The sequence below is a fragment of the Dromiciops gliroides genome, chromosome 2 (assembly GCF_019393635.1).
Source record: "Dromiciops gliroides isolate mDroGli1 chromosome 2, mDroGli1.pri, whole genome shotgun sequence".
Classification (NCBI taxonomy): domain Eukaryota; kingdom Metazoa; phylum Chordata; class Mammalia; order Microbiotheria; family Microbiotheriidae; genus Dromiciops; species Dromiciops gliroides.
This window is the reverse complement of record NC_057862.1, coordinates 117,696,858-117,718,274: the sequence shown is the minus strand read 5'-3', so window position 1 is coordinate 117,718,274 and position 21,417 is coordinate 117,696,858. Positions and strand designations below refer to the sequence as shown.

The 21,417-nt window shown below is 40.1% G+C and overlaps 1 protein-coding gene across 1 annotated transcript in view; it reads left to right on the top strand.

Annotated features, from left to right (window-relative positions):
- The window catches only part of LOC122744712 (cell migration inducing hyaluronidase 1), a 239,432-nt gene extending 220,761 nt beyond the window's left edge, over positions 1-18,671 (top strand). Inside the window, exons 24-29 of the mRNA XM_043990351.1 lie at positions 1,031-1,216; positions 5,938-6,142; positions 6,391-6,477; positions 8,959-9,116; positions 14,830-14,930; positions 15,415-18,671. Of these exons, the coding sequence (XP_043846286.1) occupies positions 1,031-1,216; positions 5,938-6,142; positions 6,391-6,477; positions 8,959-9,116; positions 14,830-14,930; positions 15,415-15,542 (865 nt within the window). The 3' untranslated portion in view covers positions 15,543-18,671. The remainder of the gene's footprint in view (positions 1-1,030; positions 1,217-5,937; positions 6,143-6,390; positions 6,478-8,958; positions 9,117-14,829; positions 14,931-15,414) is intronic.
- Positions 18,672-21,417: the final 2,746 nt, after the last annotated feature.

Here is a 21,417-nt window from a genome sequence, read left to right as displayed (position 1 = left end):
AAGCTGGTCTCTCACCTTGCTCAGATGATTAAATGTTCTTCCACAACTCAACTTAAATGCTCTTGGATTGACTCATCACTTTGGTAGATCTGAGATTTCCTAGGTTTCAGCACTTCTTCCACCAGTGTAAATTTATAACCAACCTCCTCAGCCTCTGCCATACTGGTCCACATCCTTCCATTAATCTTGAGTGAAGGATTTACCCAATATACTGAAGGTCTTCCACTAGGTATTTTGATATTTCATAAATTCTGGGACAACCCTTTGAATGTTCATCTGTTAACCTTCACCCTTGTCTGGGAGTAGGCCACTCCATTTTTGAGTCTTTTGTCTTTTTCCTCTCTCATACCTCTTCCTGCAGTTTGGCTGATTGTGTACAGTATGCCCACTTGTGATTTGTCTTGGATGGAGTCATTACCAAGTGCAAATTATATTTTTAAATGAGTCAAGAATAAAGTTCCATTTGCTAGTGAATTATTTGACATGGTTTATAATTTTGCCCAGGTACCCCCACATATATTGCTTTGCCTCTAAGGGACCAGGACAGCTGAGATACTGAGTAGCTGGCAGAGCAGATTGGAATATGCATCTTTGCTATCCTTTTTGTATATTTACACTACTGGTAGTTTATACAGGGCATCCCAAAAGTCTTAGTGAGGTTTTAAGTTTTCATAACTTGAGCTTTAGAGTCAGGAGGAACTGAGTTCAAATCTGATCTCAGACACTTATGAGATGTGTGACCCTAGGCAAGTCACTTCACCCTGTTTGCCTCAGTTTCCTCATCTGTAAAATGAGCTAGAGAAGGAAATGGCAAACTGCTCCAGTATCTTTGCAAGAAAACTCCAAAAGGGTCATGAAGAGTCAAGCAAGACTGAAATGACTGAACAACTTGAACTTTAGTGACTTAAACCTCCACTAAGACTTTTCGGTCACCTTACATATTATCCACAAACTGCAGTTAAAAAAATTTTTAAGATACCCAAGTAGTTCAATCACATGATTCTTATTTGAACCCTTCTTCCTACTTTAGGGGTGACTGGATCCGGGTTGGATTTTGCTACCCCAGAGGAACAACTTTTTCCCTTCTCTCAGATGTCCATAATCGCCTCTTGAAGCGAACCTCTAAGACAGGCACCTTTGTGAGGACCATGCAGATGGAAAAAGTGGAACAGAGCTATCCTGGCAGAAATCACTATTACTGGGATGAAGACACAGGGTAAAAAATATACAGACCCTCTCTATTTGCACATATGACAAGGTCAACCACAGTTTGTTTGGTTCCTGGGAGCCATAAAACTGAAATTGAGTTACATGTGGCTATCTGGACCAACCTTTCATCAGTGATAAGTTTTTATCAGTGATAAGTTTCCCCGATTCTGCCTATTGTTCCCCAAGAGGGAGAAATATGAAATAGAAAGTTTTATTCAGAGGAAATGGGTGACGTTTAGGATTCATGATTTTGTAGTAGCATTGAGAACAAAATGATACTTCTTCTATCTATTTTAAATCTTTTGAAATACAAAGCTTAAGCTATTATTGACTCTAAAGCTAAAGCTTTTTCTTTTGGTCTTGATTTCTGTTTCCTTCTAGACATCAGTGGGAATTTACTGACATGAATGAGAGCATAAAGTGTCCTTTGTGAGATAAATGTCAAAAAATCTAAGGCAGTGGTAGATACAATACTAGTCTTGGAGTGAGGAAGGATTGGGTTCAAATCTTCCCTTTATCACTAGGTGACATTGGCAGATTACCCAACTTCTTTGATCCACATAGAAGTTTTCACCAGCTCTGTTTCCAACCAGGTCTGATGTACCCCTCTTTAGGCAACCTGTTGCCCCCTTGTTCCTGGAGGCTCACCATATTGGTTTTAGACAGTGCAGACACCTGCTTGCCTTTAGTCTTACTGTAACTCAGAACTCCTCATCTCAAGTGATCCACCATCCTCAGCCTTCTCAGAAGTAGTGATTATAGTCATGTAATCACCACACACAAGGGTACCACCCTCTTTTAAATGGTTGGAAAATTTTGTATTCCTACCATATTCTTTTCCCCTCCTCACTCCTTCTCCTTCCCTTTTTCCCTCTCTCCCTCCTACCCTCTCTGATCCATCTGTTCTCTTCTCCCTCCCCCCTTTCTCATATGTTTATATTCTTTTTCTTTGCCACTAATTTTGGAGTCAGGGCAAATAGTGCAGTGGGAAGGGTAGGAGACCTGGAGTCGGGAAGACATGAGTTCTAATCTAGACACAGATACTTACTAGCTATATGACCCTGGGTAAGTCATGTAACTCTGTTTGCCTCAGTTTCCTCATCTATAAAATGAGCTGGAAAAGAAAATGGCAAACCACTCCAGTATCTTTGCCAGAAAAATCCCAAATGGGGTCATAGAGAGTAGGACACCACTGAAATGACTGAATAACAAAAAGTTTGGAGTCAGAGGGCCTAGATTCAAATCCTGTCTCTAATAGTTGCTACACATGTGACCTTGTACAAATCCTTTAACTTCCATAGGTCTCAGTTTGCTCAACTGTAAACTGAACAAGTCTCTGAGATTTCTTCTGCTGTAGAACTATGATCCCATGATATTTTTTCCTGTATTCCTACTTAACACTTAGTCCTGCCTATATCACATCTAAATATTGCTTATTACTGCTACCTGACCTCAGGGCAAAAGACTTAACTGATTGTAGTAGATGCTAATGTGTGTAAGTTGTAGTGTGTGTGTGTGTGTGTGTGTGTGTGTGTGTGTGTGTGTGTGTGTGCGTGTGTGTGCGCACGCGCACACACACCATGTGACTGGGGATGGGGATGGCTGAGTCAGAAGGAAGTTTGGCATACTCCCACCCATGACCTCACTGATACCTGAGTAGGGAAAACAAGCAACCACAACAAAAACATAGAAACTTTGGGGAATCGTGTTGTCATACAAATAGTAGTCTCCCTGATATTTGTCATATTTTGACTTCTAAGTTTTATATCAATTCTCCTGCCTCTGAATCTCTGCCTGACAACTTGGTATTTCTGCTCAACTGGTAGAAAGTAGCCTCCCTAAGGGAACGAATTCGGTCATTTTTCTTCATATCCTCAGCACCTAGAAAATTTTGGGCAAATAGCAGACATTTTAAAAATGTTTATTGAAGTGAGTTAACTTGAATCGCATCAAATTGCATTATATAAGCTGGCCTGAACCCAACTTAGATTTTTAATTTATGCTTTTTCTCCTCCCAACTTGAACCTTGCCTCTCCAGCTCCAATAATATTGTCACTCAGAAGTACTCCTAACCACTGGCATGTATTGGCCCTTTTTCAAGTAGGATGTGAAAATCATCTCCTTAATCACATTGGAACATTTGGGAACACTCAGAGTCCCTGGTGAAAAAGTAGAGTTTGAATTGGGACTCCTTGATCCTTTGGAAGACACAACTAAATATCCTTTTATTACTGCCCTGTCCTATATAGGTAGAAAGTAAACCTTGCTGGTAATTTTAACCTTGTTTGTGATTCCTTGGGGTCATGGATGGGTCACCAAGTAATTGAATTTTTGGTTCCTCAAGCCTGGTACCTCCTGCTCTTTTGTATCTTTAAGAAAATAAATGACTTTAGGTCAGGATGATCCCTCTTTTATGTCAGAGAAAGTAACTGCACTAGAGAAAATCAAATTATTGTCATTTTTTAAAGTATCCCTAATTGTGCCAACTGATTTGTAACAAAGGAGTTATTAGGTTTCCTGAATTTAAAGCAAGGGGAAAATCAGCCCCACCTGTTTTAAATTGTAGGAATATCAATTAAGCCAGATTAACAGCATGAGATGCTGTCACCTCTTCTACATACCATCCCATCCACCTAATATGCTTTTAGGATTCCTAAATCCTGCATGAACATCATTAAAAAAAAAAAAAAACCTCTGGGGGCAGCTAGATGGCACAGTGGATAGAGCACCGGCCCTGGAGTCAGGAGTACCTGAGTTCAAATCCGGCCTCAGACACTTAACACTTACTAGCTGTGTGACCTTGGGCAAGTCACTCAACCCCAATTGCCTCACAAAAAAACAAAAACAAAAACAAAACAAAATACAAAACCCTCTGATATCATTTGGCTCCAAATCGGGAGTGAATAATAAACAGAGCAAGAAAATGCTAGGGTTGAATGTCCAATTCATCTACACTTTCCTTAATAACACATTTCCTTTATTTCTTGTCTTGATGTCAGTTTATTCAGTAAAATATTCAATCTCAATGTTATTTGTCTCAATGATAGTCTCAAGGTAATTAAGGAACAGGACAGAAAACCAGAAGTATAGGTGTGTTTGAAGACCTCAAGAAAGCATACTTCTTAAAGCATTTGTTCAAGTTACTGAAGAAATGTTATTGCAGAATCACAGAAACTTAAAGTTAAGGGATCCAGGGTCTATTACTTAGGAATATGTTAGAGCCAACTCTTACCGGCTTAGGAGAGCCAATTGTTAAAATTTCAGTGTAAATAATTATACCTTGCACATTTCAAAAGCTACACATCAGGGTTTGATTTATTGTTCTGTTGATTGCCTAGGCTCAAAAGCATTATGGAGAAAATATAAATAATGCAAATTAAACTAAAATGTGTGTCATACAGTTTTTGGAGAACTGGCTGTTAGACATTTACCAGAACACCCCTACTCAGTCCATACCTATGTGACTTTGAACCAATCATTTCATACTCTTTAGGTCTTACTTCTGTGAATGAAATGTTTGGACTAGATTCTTCCTTCTAGCTTGAAATCTAAGACCTTTTGACCTCAAAATTCACCCAGTCCAACTACTACCCAAACAAAAATTTCCTCTGCACCATTCCTGACAGTCATCTGGGTGAAGATATTTAGTTTTGGGGACCCCAGGCCACTCTCTAATCCTATAAGTTACAGATGAACTGCCGTGATCTTGGTAGAGGCAATTTCCTCACCTGTAGTTCCTCACACCAAGGAAATCATGGGATTAGGGAGAAACAAAAGGTTTCAGTGATGAGGACACAACTATCTCTAAGGCTATTCATTCTACTTTGGGATATCTCTAAATGTTAGAAAGCTGAGATCTGTCCCTCCCTAACCTCATATTGTTCTTAATTCTGTACTGTGGGACCAAGCAAAACCAGTCTAAATGTTCTTCCACAGAACAACTCTTCATTTACCTAAAGACAATTACAACCATCAGTCCCCTCTTCCCAAGCTCTCCCAATAGATGTCATGTTTCATTACCATCTTTATTATCTGTATACATTCTGGGTATAATGCAGCAAAATTTTTTTTTACTAGAGAGAGGTACTTCTACCAATATGGATTGGGACCTTATAACATATAAGGTAACTTACAGTATTATTGAGTTGCCTGGGGAACTATGAGGTGAAGTGACTTGCCCAGGTTGTCAACATGTGTCAAAGATGGGGCTTAAACCAAGGTCTTCCTGCCTCTAAAGCAATCCTTACCTCTCAATTAATTATGCCATACTGCCTTTCATAGGAGAAATTATGTGATGAAATTCTGCTGTAGATAATTCACCAACTTCAGTTGGTTCAATTCAGATCAATGAAATCACAAGCCTAGACATTATCATAATCATAACAACAAACTTGATATTGTTCCTGTACTGACAGATAACAAATTCCTGTATAACAGAATCTGAAATACCTTGAGAATTCATCAGATAAACTATACTGGAAGTGGGGCACTATTATAGATAAATAGTGCATAATTTTATTCCCTTTACTTTCATGGTTGTGCTAGACACTTATCTATGAGGATTTCAGGGAACATAAAAATGATGATGCTTTGGGGCTTCATCAAATTTTGTTGAATTGTTTAAATGAATTGAGTCCAAACTGGGCTTATCCATCTGTAGCTAAAGTCTGTGTTTTCCAGTATCTGAGTGTCAACGTAAAATGTACCAATTCTGCTTGCTTTCTTCAGGCTGCTTTTCCTGAAACTGAAAGCTCAGAATGAGAGAGAGAAGTTTGCCTTTTGCTCCTTGAGAGGCTGTGAGAGAATCAAGATTAAAGCATTGATCCCAAAGAACTCTGGAATCAGTGATTGTGAAGCCAGAGCTTACCCAAAGTATGCTGAGAAAGCTGTTGTGGATGTACCAATGCCAAAGAAACTTCTTGGTGCTCAGCTGGTAAGGAACAGATGCAATAACTTAATGCATCCTCCCTTCTTTAGCTAGTCTGTAAATCACTCTAGTCATTTGATGCTTGCTACCAAGAACCTCTTCAACCTGCTTAACCCTATAAGACGTCTCATGGCCACTGATAAATCTAACAGGACTCATATCACAGCTTACAATTTCAGAGTCTTGGCCCTCCCACATGTCAATGAAAATATAGATATAATCTTGTTCTATTTTGTTGTTGGTTTTTTCCCTAGAAAACAAAGGACCACTTCCTGGAAGTAAAGATAGAAACCTCCAAAAGCAGATTCTTTCATCTTCTGAATGACTTTGCTTACATTGAAGTAAGTGACTCTTCTGTGTCCTGATTAACTCCACATAATTGAGAAATAATAGTAATGGGACAGCTAGGTGGCACAGTGGATAAAGCACCAGCCTTGGATTCAAGAGGATCTGAGTTCAAGTTTTGCCTCAGACACTTGACACTTACTAGGTGCGTGACCCTGGGCAAGTCACTTAACCCTCATTGCCCAGCCAAAAAAACAAAACAAAACAAAAAATAATAATAGTAGTAATGATCAGAAGATCATAGATTTGGAATCAAAAGAGATATTAAAGGTCATCCAGTCCAAACTCTCATGAAGCTCAGAAGGGTTAAGTGATTTGTCCCCAATGTCACACAGACAACAGTGGCAGAAGCAAGAGTCAAACCTATTTCTCTGTCTCCAAATTCAGTACTCTGAGTTCTCTACATCAGTGAAATCACAAGTCATCATAATTCTAACACTAACATCACAACAATCATAGCAATGAACTTGTTCATATACTGACAAATGATAAATCTGTATGACAAATACAGACCTTGAATTATCCTTGAGAATTCATCAAATAAATTGTCCTGGAACTGGGACATTGTCATAGACAAAAATGTTAGCCACAGTTTCCTGAACATAACAATGATAAAAAAAATAAGATACTTCTCAGTTAATATTGCCATAATCAATACTAATCCTCTCCAAACTACATGGAATGAAAAGCTTTTAAAATAAAGAGACTGAGTAAAAGTCAAAAGATAAAGTACATGTCATATCCATTGTCCTGTTCTTGTAGTTGACCAAAAATACTTTTAATGAACCAACAAAATATCATTCTATATCCTTGTGCTTTTATCCAATTGTAAAAAGCATTCAGTTAATCCACCAGTTCTTTGGTCTACAGAAAATTAAACATAAACTAGGTGGTACAGTGGATTTAACCCTGGAACTAGAGTCAAAAAGACTCGAGTTCAATGAGAGCCTCACATCCTTTTTGGCTGGATGACCCTGAGCAAGTCATTAAACTTCTGTCTGCCTCAGTTTCCTCATCTGTAAAATTGGGATAACAATAACACTTAATTCCCAGGATAGTCATGAGGATAAGAAGAAATAATATTTGAAAGTGCTTTAAACAACCTTAAAGCACTACATAAATGCTAGTCATTGTTATTATAACATGATAGTAACTTGTCATAAGACTCTATCTGAATGCCGTTGAAGAAATTAATAAGCATAAGGTTACAAAAATAAGAATAATAAATAACTGATGTTTATCTAAGGCTTTAAAGTTTGCAAAGCTCTCATTTTTTAGAGCTATGTATATTATCTCCTCCGAGCCTCACAAAAACCCTGCCAAGTGTTGTTCATCCTCTGTTTTCAAAGGGTCCTAATGAAATTACGATGTCTTGACTTGCCTCTGAAATAGATTTAAGTGAATCAGCATTACACAAAGTCAATCAGTCTCACTTTCTCTTCCTGATTCATCAAAGTCCAGTAGCAAGACCAAACTCAGAATGACTGGCAATGGCCCAGAATGCATAGATGACCTTGGTGTGTTCAGTGTCTGACCGAGCTCTAAGCACACATACATCAGCTGCCTTCGAGGCCACTGTTCTCATCCACCCATTCCTCCAGGGAAAGTCTTAACTTACTCCACATAGATATCCCCCTACCTCACCAATGGGTCTGAGGTCTGTAGGTTACCTATAACCTGGTTTAGCCCATCTGCCAACATGGTTTTACTGAGGTGTGGCCTCTTAAAATGCTACCGCTTCGGGGCAGCTAGGTGGCTCAGTGGATAGAGCACCAGCCCTGGAGTCAGGAGGACCTGAGTTCAAATCTGGACTCAGACACTTAACACTTACTAGCTGTGTGACCCTGGGCAAGTCACTTAACCCCAATTGCCTCACTAAAAAAAAAAAATGCTACCGCTTCTCAGAGCCATGGGTGAGTGTTGAGTGCCAGGTAGACACCAAAAATGGATGAGCAGTCCTGAAAAGGGCTAGGCAAGCTCTCCCACCAGAAGTGCTAGTCCTCCAGAACACCACACATACCACTGCCAAATAGGTAATACTGGTGTCATTAGTCCCATCTTACATATGAGGAAACTATACCTGAGAGAAGGCAAGTGGTTTGTGCATGGCCAAAAAGGTGCTATCAGAAGTAAATTGAAATAGATTCACAAATTTTCAGAGCTGAAAATAATCTCATAGGCCATCTAGTCTAATTCATAATTATGGTCCCCGGTGTTCCCAGTCTCCCATGAAATCACTTACAAGTCCCAGCCCTGCTTAGCTTGATAGATCAGACAAGATTGGACACATTTGGGGTGGCATGAATATACACTAAAAGTGCAAAATTGCCTTTGAAGTGGTGCCATTAGATTTCATACATTCTGGGCCAATCTCAAGGTGACATGGATCCAAGAGAGCAATCTCCTGCAGGGGAACACATGGGCTGAAATTGTCACAACTCCTCAACCCAACATGCTTTATTGTCTTTGTTCTGCAGGTTGATGGTAAAAAGTTTTCTCTCTCTGAAGATGGAATCCAAATGATCGTGATTGATGGGAACCAAGGGAAAATTTTGGGCCGTGTTAGCTTCAGGAACACCATTCTGCAAGGAATTCCAGCACATATCCACAATTATGTGGATGCTCTACCTGACAAGTAAGTCAGGATGGCCTGCTGTATGAATTTCATCAACTTCATGGCTTATACTTAATATTGCAAAGCCCTCCTTAGCTCTAGAATATGGTCTGGAGTACCAAAGAGCTGACTCCTCCTACTAAACTACTCATCATGTCCAAAATTTGGGATATTTATTTAGGAGTCCTCAACAGCCTGGCTTAGATACCAGTTTACACCCTGAACAACTGCCTTTACTTTTTTTTTTTTTTTTAGTGAGGCAATTGGGGTTAAGTGACTTGCCCAGGGTCACACAGCTAGTAAGTGTTAAGTGTCTGAGGTCGGATTTGAACTCAGGTACTCCTGACTCCAGGGCCGGTGCTCTATCCACTGCGCCACCTAGCCGCCCCCAACTGCCTTTACTTTTAAACCCTAGGTTGGCTTTGGAAACTCTAAACCCAGGGTAGCTTATGGCAAAGTGGGCCATTTGCTGTGAATGAGAATCAGCCAATCAATAAGCATTTAATCACCTACTATGGGCTAGCTGCTGGAGTGAGCACTTGGCATACAAATGCAAAAGTAAAACAGTCTTGCTTCCCAAAGATCTTTCTTTCTACTAAAGATATTTATATATATATATATATATATATATATATATATATATATATATATATATATATATATATATATATATATATATATATATATATATATATATATATATATATATAAAAGCAGATAATTGCATAGCTAATATAACAGAATAAATGAATATTAATTGGAAGGGAAAGGAAACTAATGACAAAGAAGGACCTCTGAAGATGATGGTAATCATTGATCTAAGCCTTGAAGGGAAAAGGGTTTCAAGAATTAGAGGTGGGGAGGGAAAGGCAGCAAGTTGAGTGTTTAGATCACACAGTTGGTCCATTTCATGCCCTTCGGTTCCCATCTCTTTGTCACCTTTGCCAGATCATTCAGGTCAGGGAAACCATAAGACAGTCCTAGGCATGTGGGACAGCCTTTACAAAAGTATGGAGATGAGCAAGTCAACAAGCATTTATTAAGCACTTACTGTATGCCAGGCACTATGTTAAGCACTGGCAATACAAATACAAGCAAAAAGAAAAATAGTTCCAACCTTCAGAGAATTTATATTCAAAAAAGGAACCCCCCACACACACACACACCCCTGTGGTGGGAAAAGGACCATGCAACAGAATATTGTCAAAGTCAGAAAGTCAGAAGCAGATCCAGGAGGGAAATAAAGTTTGGCTGATCTGAGACCCTCCCCAAAATGGAGGCCCTGGAAGAAACTTGCCAATGGGAAAAGGGAGCCATTCTGGTAGAGGAGTATTCCAGGGTAAAGGGGCCTCAGAGAAGAACATAAAGGTAGGCCATAGAATGCCCTGTACCAAGAAGATTAAGTTGGTCACTATGACTGAACTTTGATGGAGAGGAGGGTAGTATATAACCATTCAGGCAAAATAAACTAGAGCCCGGCAGTGAAGGATTTAAAATGCCAAACAAGGGTGTTTGCATTCTATCATGAGGGCGATGGGGAACTACTATAGCTTCTTTTTTTTTTTTTTAGTGAGGCAATTGGGGTTAAGTGACTTGCCCAGGGTCACACAGCTAGTAAGTGTTAAGTGTCTGAGGTCGGATTTGAACTCAGGTACTCCTGACTCCAGGGCCGGTGCTCTATCTACTGTGCCACCTAGCTGCCCCAACTACTATAGCTTCTTGAACAGAGGAGTAACTTGATTAGACCTGCATCTTAAAGAGCCCTCCCTCAAATATTAAACCAGGATATTTCCTATATCTGATTCTACATCATGGGACCTACTCAGTTTTAGCAAATTATCCTGAAACTGTGAACCCTGAATTAAGAATAAAACACTGATCCTAAAGATTATTGGAGTAAGTGGCTATGGAAGCAAACATCTGCCCAAATCTTTAAGACATAATATCAGCAGCAGCTAGAAGGCTCAGTAGATAATGCTGGGCCTGGAATCAAGAAGACCTGAGTTCAAAACTGACCTAATACTCACCAACTGTGTGTGACTTTGGCCAAGTCACTTAACCTCTGTCTGCCTCAGTTTTCTCATCTGTAAAATGGGGATAATAATAACACCCATCTCCAAGGGGTGTCTCGAGGATCAATTGAGATATTTGTAAAGCACTTAGCACAGTGCCTGGCACAGAGTAGGTGTTATGAAAATGTGAACTGTTATTATTGTCGTCATCGTCATCATCCTCTATGAGGCTTCAGATGAGGGTCAGTGTAGTTCCTTGGCACAAAAGGGAAAGAGGAGGCCCACTGTTCTAGAAGGAAGTGCTTATGAGGTCCCAGGCCTCTATCCTGTCATTACATAGGAGACGGTGCTGGCGAGTTGAGTTTTTAGATCACACAGTCAGCCCATTTCGCCCCCTTCAGTTCCCATCTCTTTGTCCCCATTGTCAGATCATTCGGCTCAGGGAAACCATGAGACAGTCCTTCTCCCCAGTGCCTGGCAGCGCTCCTCCTGTCTCCTTTGCCCAGCTCTGGCGCCTTCCCAGTGTCCTCGGCCTTCTTCCTGGCCGCTGGCTATGTGCATATTGAAGTGGAGCAGAGGGATGGAGAGATGCCATTTTTACGGGGCAGACAAATGTCAGGCAATTAGGGCATGTCAGGAAGAGGGAGTGTCCACACTCGTGGTTGGATTGGGGGTGGGGTGGGGGCAGGAAGAGAGGGGAGAGAAAAGAGCATTCCTATTTCCCTGGACTGGGCCCAGGCCCCGGGTCCTATAATCTAACTAAGTTGACTATGCAAACTTCCCCAAATCTCCATCTGGAGTATGTAACAGTTATTGTTTCTTTTAGAAGCTTCCCTGATGGAAAAAGCTTAACCAAAGGGGAAAAAAAGAAGCCTTTTTCTTCTTCTCTTTTATTAAAAAAAAAAAAAGTGAAATGTATGAGGAAATTCCTCTCAGAAATAACAATCGAAATCCAAAGTTACTAGTGAGCAATCACAAGGAACTTTGCATTTATACTGTGCTTACATACTTGTTCCTCTCTCTTTAGTCTCTCTGTGCCTCAGTTTCCCCATTTTCAAAATGGCAGCAGTAATTCTAGAGTCTCTGAGTTCGAAGAGACTTCACAGACCATCTAGTCTAACCCATGCTTGGCTCTAAACCCTGTGCACCTCAGAGAGGTTCTGAGATACAGAACCTAAGTTTCTCCCTTCAGCATGTATTCAACATGTATTAACATAACATGTATGACATAGAGAGAGCTAAGGGGAAACTTATGACCATCTCTCCTTGAAGCATATGATTGATAGTCTACTTGGACAAAACACCTTTGGCAGAGAGATAAGTGATCACAGCTGACCCTGTAATTATCCCTTTTCACATTCTCACCTTGTTACACACCCAGCTACCCATCTTCCTTCCCAGCAACCAAAATGGCCACTGATACCACCATAGCCAGCTTTGACCCTGCGATGCTTCTCCCTAGTTCTCTTGACCTAGGTATGGGTGGACTCTGGTTCACCCTTAGCTGAGCCAGGAGATTGGAATTTTTCCAAAGGATTTTTCTATGAAAATAAACAAAACAAAACACACAAGAAATGGATGGTCTTTACAAAGAATGGAATTGTTATCCTTATGGTAACTCTAGCTAGCCAGAAGTAGGACCAACTGGAATAGCTCAGGATGCCCTTATCCCCTGTTCTTTTTGTTTATTTCAGCCCTTCTGAGGAACTCTCTGCCCCAAAGTCCCTCTTTTTAAGCCTTGGAAATTTCCCTTTCTAATCCTTTCTTTTGGTGTCTTCTTCAAGGGAGAGATTTGATCATGAGTTTCATTAACATCAACTTGGAATACAGTAGTAGAATTGTAACAGTAATTGTAGAAACAGTAGTTGCTAGTTGTAATCTCTGGTTTTTATTTGGCAGTTTATGAATTACAAAGCAGTTTGCATACGTTACCTCAGTTTATCTTCTGTCCTATTAGGCAATTGATACAAGTATGATTATCCTCATTTTATAGAGAGTAAACTGAGGTTCTGAGAGTTTAAGGCTTGACCAAAGGGAGTCACAAAACTAATAAGTGAAAGCTAGCTAACAAAGCCAGAATGAGCTCCCAACCCACTGACCTCAGGAAATGTATAAAAAAACTTTAACCATTTGGGGGCATTATGCTTTGTCTCTATATCTTGATCCAGAGCCCATGCTTCACTCTACTCACATTCAGCACCATGGTGTTGTGACTTCCTTTGGGCAAGCCTTAAACTTTCAGAACCTTGGTTTACTCATCTGCAAAATGAGGATAATAATACTTAGACAAAAAGAGAAGCACCCCTTCCTGCTATGGGGCAAGAAAGCATGCCAAGGATGGGCCTATGCACCACTGAACTATCCACCTCAACCTTCTGAGCTGTGCCCTGGATGACTGTTGTTCTTTCACATTTATTCCTTTCTAGTTGTACCCCTGAGAAATGTCAGTGGAAATTTCACTCATCTCTTCCCTAAGATAAATTGTATGAGAAACGGGCAACTGGGCCAGGGTTAGATTCTTTTAAGGACTATGAGGAGTCAAAAGATGGCCTTAAATGGGAGAAATAAATAAGCAGCCATTACTGGTCTCAAGAATGTTGGTTTTTATTGTATTTATTGGATGTTCTTAGACGATTTTAGATAAGTTCACTGAGAAGTACAGTTAAAAGATACCAAGCTACAGAGCTCTTGTTACACTTTATAGTCTAACATATTATATAACAATCCTCTGAGGGCAGCTAGGTGGCACAGTGGATAGAGCACTGGCCCAGAAGTTGGGAGAACCTGAGTTCAAATCTCACCTCAAACACTTACTAGCTATGTGACTCTGGGCAAGTCACTTACCTCCAATTGCCTTAAACTTATGGGGCCATATCCAGTCATCCTGATCTTTATCTTGCCATTGGACCCAGATGGCTCTGGAGAGAATGAGGCTGGTGACCTTGCACAGTCCTCCCTGACTCAAATCCAATTCAATGAAAGTCATGACATCACCGTGATGTCATGGTCCTCTTTGAAAAATGGAGGACAAACAACAACAAAAAGAATCCTCTAGCTTCTTCTTTCCCTTTTCTCTCTGTTCTGAATTAGTTTTGGATGTTGATATGCTACATGGCCTTGTGTTTATGGAGGCCTGTGTAAAAACGCACTGGGTTGAGGGGCAGCTAGGTGGCACAGTGGATAAAGCACTGGCCTTGGATTCAGGAGTACCTGAGTTCAAATCCAGCCTCAGACACTTGACACTTACTAGCTGTGTGACCCTGGGCAAGTCACTTAACCCTCATTGCCCAGCAAAAAAAAAAAAAAGAAAAAAAAAAGGCACTGGGTTCACAAGGTACAGCCTGCAGTATCATCAGTTTTTCAATCTGTGTGCCACATGTGATTAGAGTTCAATTTGAGAAAGAGTCCAGAAAAGGGTATATGCTGAGTGAGTTCCAGTCTTGGTGGAGTCCATTGTGTAGTCTCATGGCCACATGTGTCAGGGAGCTTTATGGGATTCAAATGGGAAATGAATTGTTAGAACATTGATTTATTACAAGGTTGTCTTTCCTGAGGTCCTAAGCAGGTTCCTTAGAAGAATGTTAAGCTTATGTCTTCATCATGGTTTCTTCCTTCCCTTTCCCAATTCCAAGACTACTCATGTCAATTTATCTCATTGTTATTCTAATAAGACTAAAGATAATGTTAAGATTTTCAGCTAAATCTTTTTTTTTTTCTCTTAGTTCCATAGTGCTGATGGCATCAAAGGGAAGATATGTTTCCAGAGGCCTATGGACTAGAGTCCTAGAAAAGATGGGAGCAGACAACAATCTTAGATTAAAAGGTAACTAATTTGATTGAGGATTTTTACAAAACATGCACACACAAGTTGAATTTGCTATATGATAATATAGATATGTCACTTCTTTAAAACTCGATTTGTCCATCTGCATAACACTCATAGATACGCTATTAGGTTGATCTCAGGGTGTAGAATTTGTTTCATGCTTCCTAAAGACACTAACCCTAGTAAAAACAAAAAGGTCTTGTAGACACAGCAATACATATGGTAGTTTTTTTCCACATAGAAAAACTAGGTGTGATCAGCATTAAGGCAAAGTCTGAAGAAGTACAGAAAGGGTAGAGAGGAAGAAGTCAGCAAAATGCCCAAAGACCTGGGCTCAAGATTAAGACTAAGTAGATGTTTGCAGCTTTATAAGGGAGGTAGATGGGATTCAGCCCCTGTGGAGGGGGGGGGGGGAGAAGAAGGGACTGAGATTGTAAGGCAATATCATCCCTACTCACAGGCCTAATTTATTGCCTTTCAGAAAAAATGGCTTTTGTGGGTTTCAAAGGCAGTTTCCGGCCAACATGGGTAACTATGAACACTGCCGAAGACAGAGCCAAAGTCTTTGAAGTGGTGCCCATCCCTGTGGTGAAGAAGAAGAGGCTGTGAGATCAGCCTCCTGTCTGTGTTTGTGATCCTGCTGTTATCACTACCTGAGTGGACTTTTTTTTACTACTGACCCTCCTGAGGATGAGACAAGCTGGTTCTTCCAGCCATCTAGAGATGTGGCCTATTCAGGAGCTACACGTGATAGCCATGTCTTAGCACGAACTGACCAATGGGGCCACTGGGAACAGAAGCCCTTGGTGCTGCCCATCTGGTGATGTGGTTGACTGCTGCTCCTTGGAAGATGCTGATTAATGCTGGTTATACTTTCTTCTCTGAGGGACAACTGCAGTTATACTGTGGCCTTCTTGCACATTTTCACACAGTGTGCTCTCCCCTCTCTTCCTATCTGTGCCTCATGAGGGTTTTTTTTTTTTTTGGTGGCATAGGAGAGAGGTTCTGGATCACCCTGACTTCAAAGGTCAATTTTAGTCTTTACTCAATGTAGGGAACACCAATCCACATGGGAAATTGCAAAGTAGCTATGTAACACTTCTCAAAGCTCATATGACTAAGACAATTCACCCCACTGATCATTCATGTTCTCTAATAAGTAGTCCAAGGAGGTTGGATACGTGAAAACCAGCCCTAATACTATGGGCATTTTTCTTTCTTTCTCAGCAAAAACTCTCTGAAGACCAGTAGGTGGAGTTGCAGTAGCATGAAATGGGTATAATGATGTGATGTCTGTTTTCTGATATCAACAACAGATGGGTAGAGGAGCACTGATGGCCACCACAAAAACACCTCAACTACCCATCATCCAGATCAGCCTGTGTTGGTACTCTAAAATTGGGGTTTTCATCCCATGGTCTGCAGAAGATGATTTTTTGAAGGGTAAACTTTTATCCCTAGTATTTACTCACTCATAGTGGAGAACTTTAGTCTGGCTCTCCATACCACAGGGAAGATCACTTGTATATGCTGAGCATCTGAAGTAAAGAATAACCCTGGGTCTGCCCAAAGTAAGTAATTGACCAGAGCACTGAAGGTCAGGAATCTAAAGTTCACCAACACTACTGACCCCATGAGATGGTGCTTTAGGCTTCCTAAATTGGTGCCTTAGCTTTCTTGTGGCCTGGGATATTCAATAAGGAAGCACCCTGTGAAACTACTGAATGCTTTTGTATAATAGGAAACATCAAATTTTATATCTAGAAAGGACTATAAAGATCATCTGATCCAATCCCTTCATTTTACAAATGGTAAAAAAGGGGGCACTCAGAGAGGAGAAATTACTTATCGAAGATCACTCAGCTGGTTAATGGCAGAGTTGGCACTAGAACTCAGATCTGTCCTCTCCACTGTACCACACTGCCTCAAACTTCAGTCCTGAGTGCTCTTATGAACCTCTGGAATGGCCCTTTTGAAATAGAAGCACTGTCCAGGTCAGGCCAATGATCAAGCACCAGTCATTTCTACCCCCCAAGACTGATACCAAACAACTGTTTTTTGGTTTCTGGGGTGGTTTTTACTCTTCCTCTTTATCCATGCTGCTTCAGATGCCATGTTCTTTTCTGGGATTTAGCTGGTGTTTCCACATGCTCTGGATATGTTGGTTCAGCAAGGAAAGATGCTTTGGGGCAGTGGTGTTAAATACAAATAGATCCCTGCCAGTGGGCTTCATGTTCACTTATAAAACCACAAATTAACATTATCTATCTTGTGTTGTATTTTTATTTATTTTGTTAAATGTTTTCCCAATTACATTTCAATCTAGTTTGGGCCCATGCTCCAGACTGAGGCCATGATTTTTGACATCTCTGCTTGAGTGCATTTCTCTGGGACCAAACATATCTAGAAGCCATTCAGCCTACCTGGGGGTTTCAAAGGACTGGTAGGCCATGTCTTAAATGCACCTAGAGTCTCCCCCTTCTGGCATTCCTCCCACCTCTCATCCTATTTGCTTTCCAAATAAAGAACCTTGGAATGAGTTTCTTGAAGGAAGTATTCAGTAGCAGTTGAAACTATCCTTATCAGGAATACTGAAGTATTTGTGGGCACAAGAACTCTCTGTTCTTTTTCCCTAAATCTTGATTTGCTTTGGCCTTTTTGTCTCCCCCTCCAAAGCAAACTCTATTCTTTTCTAAAAGAGCTAGTGTCATACCCTTGTATAAATTGTGCCTCTTAGACTACAGAAGTGAGTCACCTCCCCAAGAATATGTCAACTGTTGGGGGTCAAACAATCCAATCTCAACCATCTATTCAACCCATCAGTCCATCCTAACCCAGTAAGAAGCAGTCATGTGCATGAATGCTTCTTTTTTTTTTTTTAACAATTACCAAGTTCTCAGGGTAAAATCTTATTTCTCTTTGAAACTATTTTTTTTGGAGGGGGAAGAGGAGGGTGGGCAAACCCCATTTAAAAGCATTAAACTTTTATTGTCCCTCCACAGTTTTATTTTCTTTGTTTTCCAGATTTTTAAAAAATGGTCTTCCACTGTGAATCACTTGGGATGTGATCCCTATAAGGTGGCCAGAAATTATAAATAGCTTCATAAAGCATATGTCAGTCTTTTCAAGAATAAGTATTTGGGAATACAGTGAGTTACATGTATGTAGCACCTAGGTAGCTAACTAGTGGACGATCTGTGCATTTGTTTGTCTAAACTAGCACAACAACTCATAAAGACCAGATATCTGGGCATCTCCTTTGTAGTACTCATATTTTATTCCTAATTTCCAAGAAAGGGCCTCTCCCTTCCATCTCCATTGGTAAGGTATTAGACTTACAGCATATTCGGTTTTTGTTTTATTTCCTAAAAAAAAAGTCTTCTAAAACCCTTGTCTCTTTCATGTTGCCCGAAATAGCTGGTCCTTTTTCGGAAGTAGATGTATAATTTTTGTATGTAAACATTTCTTATAGACGTCACAAGAAGAAAAGATATATTTTCTATTTATTTATTATAAAGGCACGACTAGAAGTCATTTTCAAAGAAATGAAGAGTTGTATTAAATTTTGTGTCACTCACATCCAGAAAGATGAATACATATTTGAAAGTTTCCCCTGGACCACAGTACATGAACCCATTTGAAGACTTCATTGTTCTAAAAATGGTAGTTTACAACAGAATTACCCTGTCATACTTTGGAATAATTGTCTCATAATAAATATTCAAATTTGTATCATGATTGTGTCTCCTTTCATTTTTCATTATAGCAAAACTCCTTTGAATCTAAGGATTTTATAAATTAATGTTGTATTGATGCCTTTTATTTTTATATGATATTCATTCCCAGATAATCCCACCCACCTAGTGAACATTCCATTGTGCCAGAGATAAAGAACTCAGCAAAACTAACCAAAAGAGAGATCACAGGACAGTAAGTGCAACATTCTCCACTTATAAGCTACTCCCTACCCCCATCTTTCCAAGGAAAGTATGATACATTTCCTCATCTTTTCTCCAAGACCAAAATTTGTCATTATGATTCTATAATGTACAGTACCACTGTCAAATTCAAATAGAAACAGGACAACTAATCCATACATAAGGATTCCCGAGGACTGCATATTGACTAGTTTAAAAATGTAATGTTATCTATGTTCTACAGGATTTTTATTTATTTTGTTAAATATCTCCCAATTCCATTTGAATCTAGTTCCTACAGCTGGGAGTATTATCGCTGCCAGTGGCCCCATTTCAGATACCTCTGATGTGCAGTGGAGCCATGTTTTTAGTGGAGGGTGATTCATAGAAATCACACTCTATGGTCTGCTTGTTTGTTAGTATCTCTTGGATTGTTCATCCCTCCCTTCCCCAGCACAGACATAGAGCTGCCATTCTTTAGAGCTGTTAATAGTTAAAACACACGGGAGCCAGATCCAGCAAGGTTGTTTCCACATACTCTAAGAAGGTGCAAATAAGAAGAAATGCAATCATGAAAGGATCATAGATTTATAGCTAGACGGGACATTAAATGTCAAGGAGTCCAATTCTCTCATTTTATGGATCAGGAAACTGAGGCCCAGAAAGTTTATCTGACTCACCCAGGATCGCAAAACTAGTATCTAACATGGGTTTCAAACCCAGGCTTTCCTGACCTGAAGTCCAGCCTACTATATACTATTGATCCTAAATGAAAATGTGATTAATTTTCCTGTTTAGTTCCAGGAAATTATATTTTGATACATCCATAGATTCAAAAGAGAAGGAATGTGAAATTCCTTCTACCAGAGCACATCACAACTCAGCCATGCCTTCTCATCCTGTGCAATTTTTGTCTATATCTTCCCATGGATTCTCAGTAGAGGACCTATCTAACATTCTGGAAACCTACCTCTATCTAGGTAAGGGATTTGTGGACCCCTTTAACAATCTGGTGAAGCCTATGGACTCCTTCTCAGAATAATATTTAAAAATGTATAACACAAAATACATAGGATCCAAAAGAAACCAATTGTATTAAAATACAGTTAGCAAATTGTTATTTTTAAAAAGTTCACAGACCCCAGGTAAAGAACCCCTACTCCAGGTCTTTTAACATTTCATGGATACCAGGAAAGCAACTCAGGTTACCTGCCTGTTACTTCTCCCTCTTGCTTCATTACTAGCCCACTTCCCTTTCCTTGATACCTTTTACAGCACTCCATCCTCCCTCATTGTTATTAATGAATATGCTGCAGCCTACTTATACTCACTGTACATCCCTCTAATGTCCTTTGGATCACCTGCATTTTGGAAATGACTCACAGCCACAAATAATCCCCAAGAGAATGTTGGGATGGGGGGGTGGGTTGCACCAGAGAAGAGCTTGGGATTCTCAAAAACACTTCAAGATTCCCAAATGGATTTCTCCTTCTAGTCAACTCTGGGCCACACTCATTGTCTGGCTGTAGCTCTGTGATGCTGATGGATTAACTCAGTGATCCATCCTCCCAAATGCATGCTATTTCATCCTTGGTGTTGACTATTATTAAAGTTATCAGCATGATATTGTGCTTATTACTAGACAAATATTCAGCACCTGCTACTTGCATAGCACTGTCCTAGGTTCCATGGATTGTACAATAATGTATATAAGACCATGGTTCCTGACCTTAAGAAGGTTACAATTTATTTGGACAGACAACATGCATAGTAAATGACTCAACTAACTATACTAGATAGTGTAAATGCCAAACCAGCACAGACTTTAATAATAATAAAATGTATATAACACTTTAAGGATTTCAAAGTACTTTACGAATATTATCTCATTTTATTATCACAACAACCCTAGGAATTAGGTGACATTATTAACCCCATGTCTGGAGAGGTTCTGGAAGGTTTTAAGGAGAAAATAAGATTTGAGATAGCAAGGTAGCATGATGTAGGGGAAAGAATCCTGGATCCAGAGCCCAGAAAACCTGGCTTCAAATTCCCGCTTTGTTGGAGGTGGGGCGGGGGTTGGCGGGAGTAAAGGAAAGATTCTAGTTTACTATCTGGATGACATTGGGCACAGTCGCCATTTCTCCAGGCCTCTGATTCCTCATTTGGAAAACAAGGGGATTGAACTAGATAACTTCTAAATCCCACTTCGAAGTTCTTTCATTTTATATAATAGATACAGAGAAGGGTTAAGATCATTTCAAGTGAATGTAGGGTTTAGCAAAGACTCTTAAGAGAGATACCCTTAGGGGGTACTTAGATGGCTCAGTGGTTAAAGCACCGGCCCTGGATTCAGGAGTACCTGAGTTCAAGCCCGGCCTCAAACACTTGACATTAACTGTGTGACCTTGGGCAAGTCACTTAACCCTCATTGCCTGCAAAAACAAAAACAAAAAACAAACAAAAAAGAGAGATACCCTTAGATGTTTCTAAAGGATTGTGAACAGACAAACCTGACTTGGGTAGTAGGATCACATTGGGTAGAGGTAGAAAACACACATTAGGGC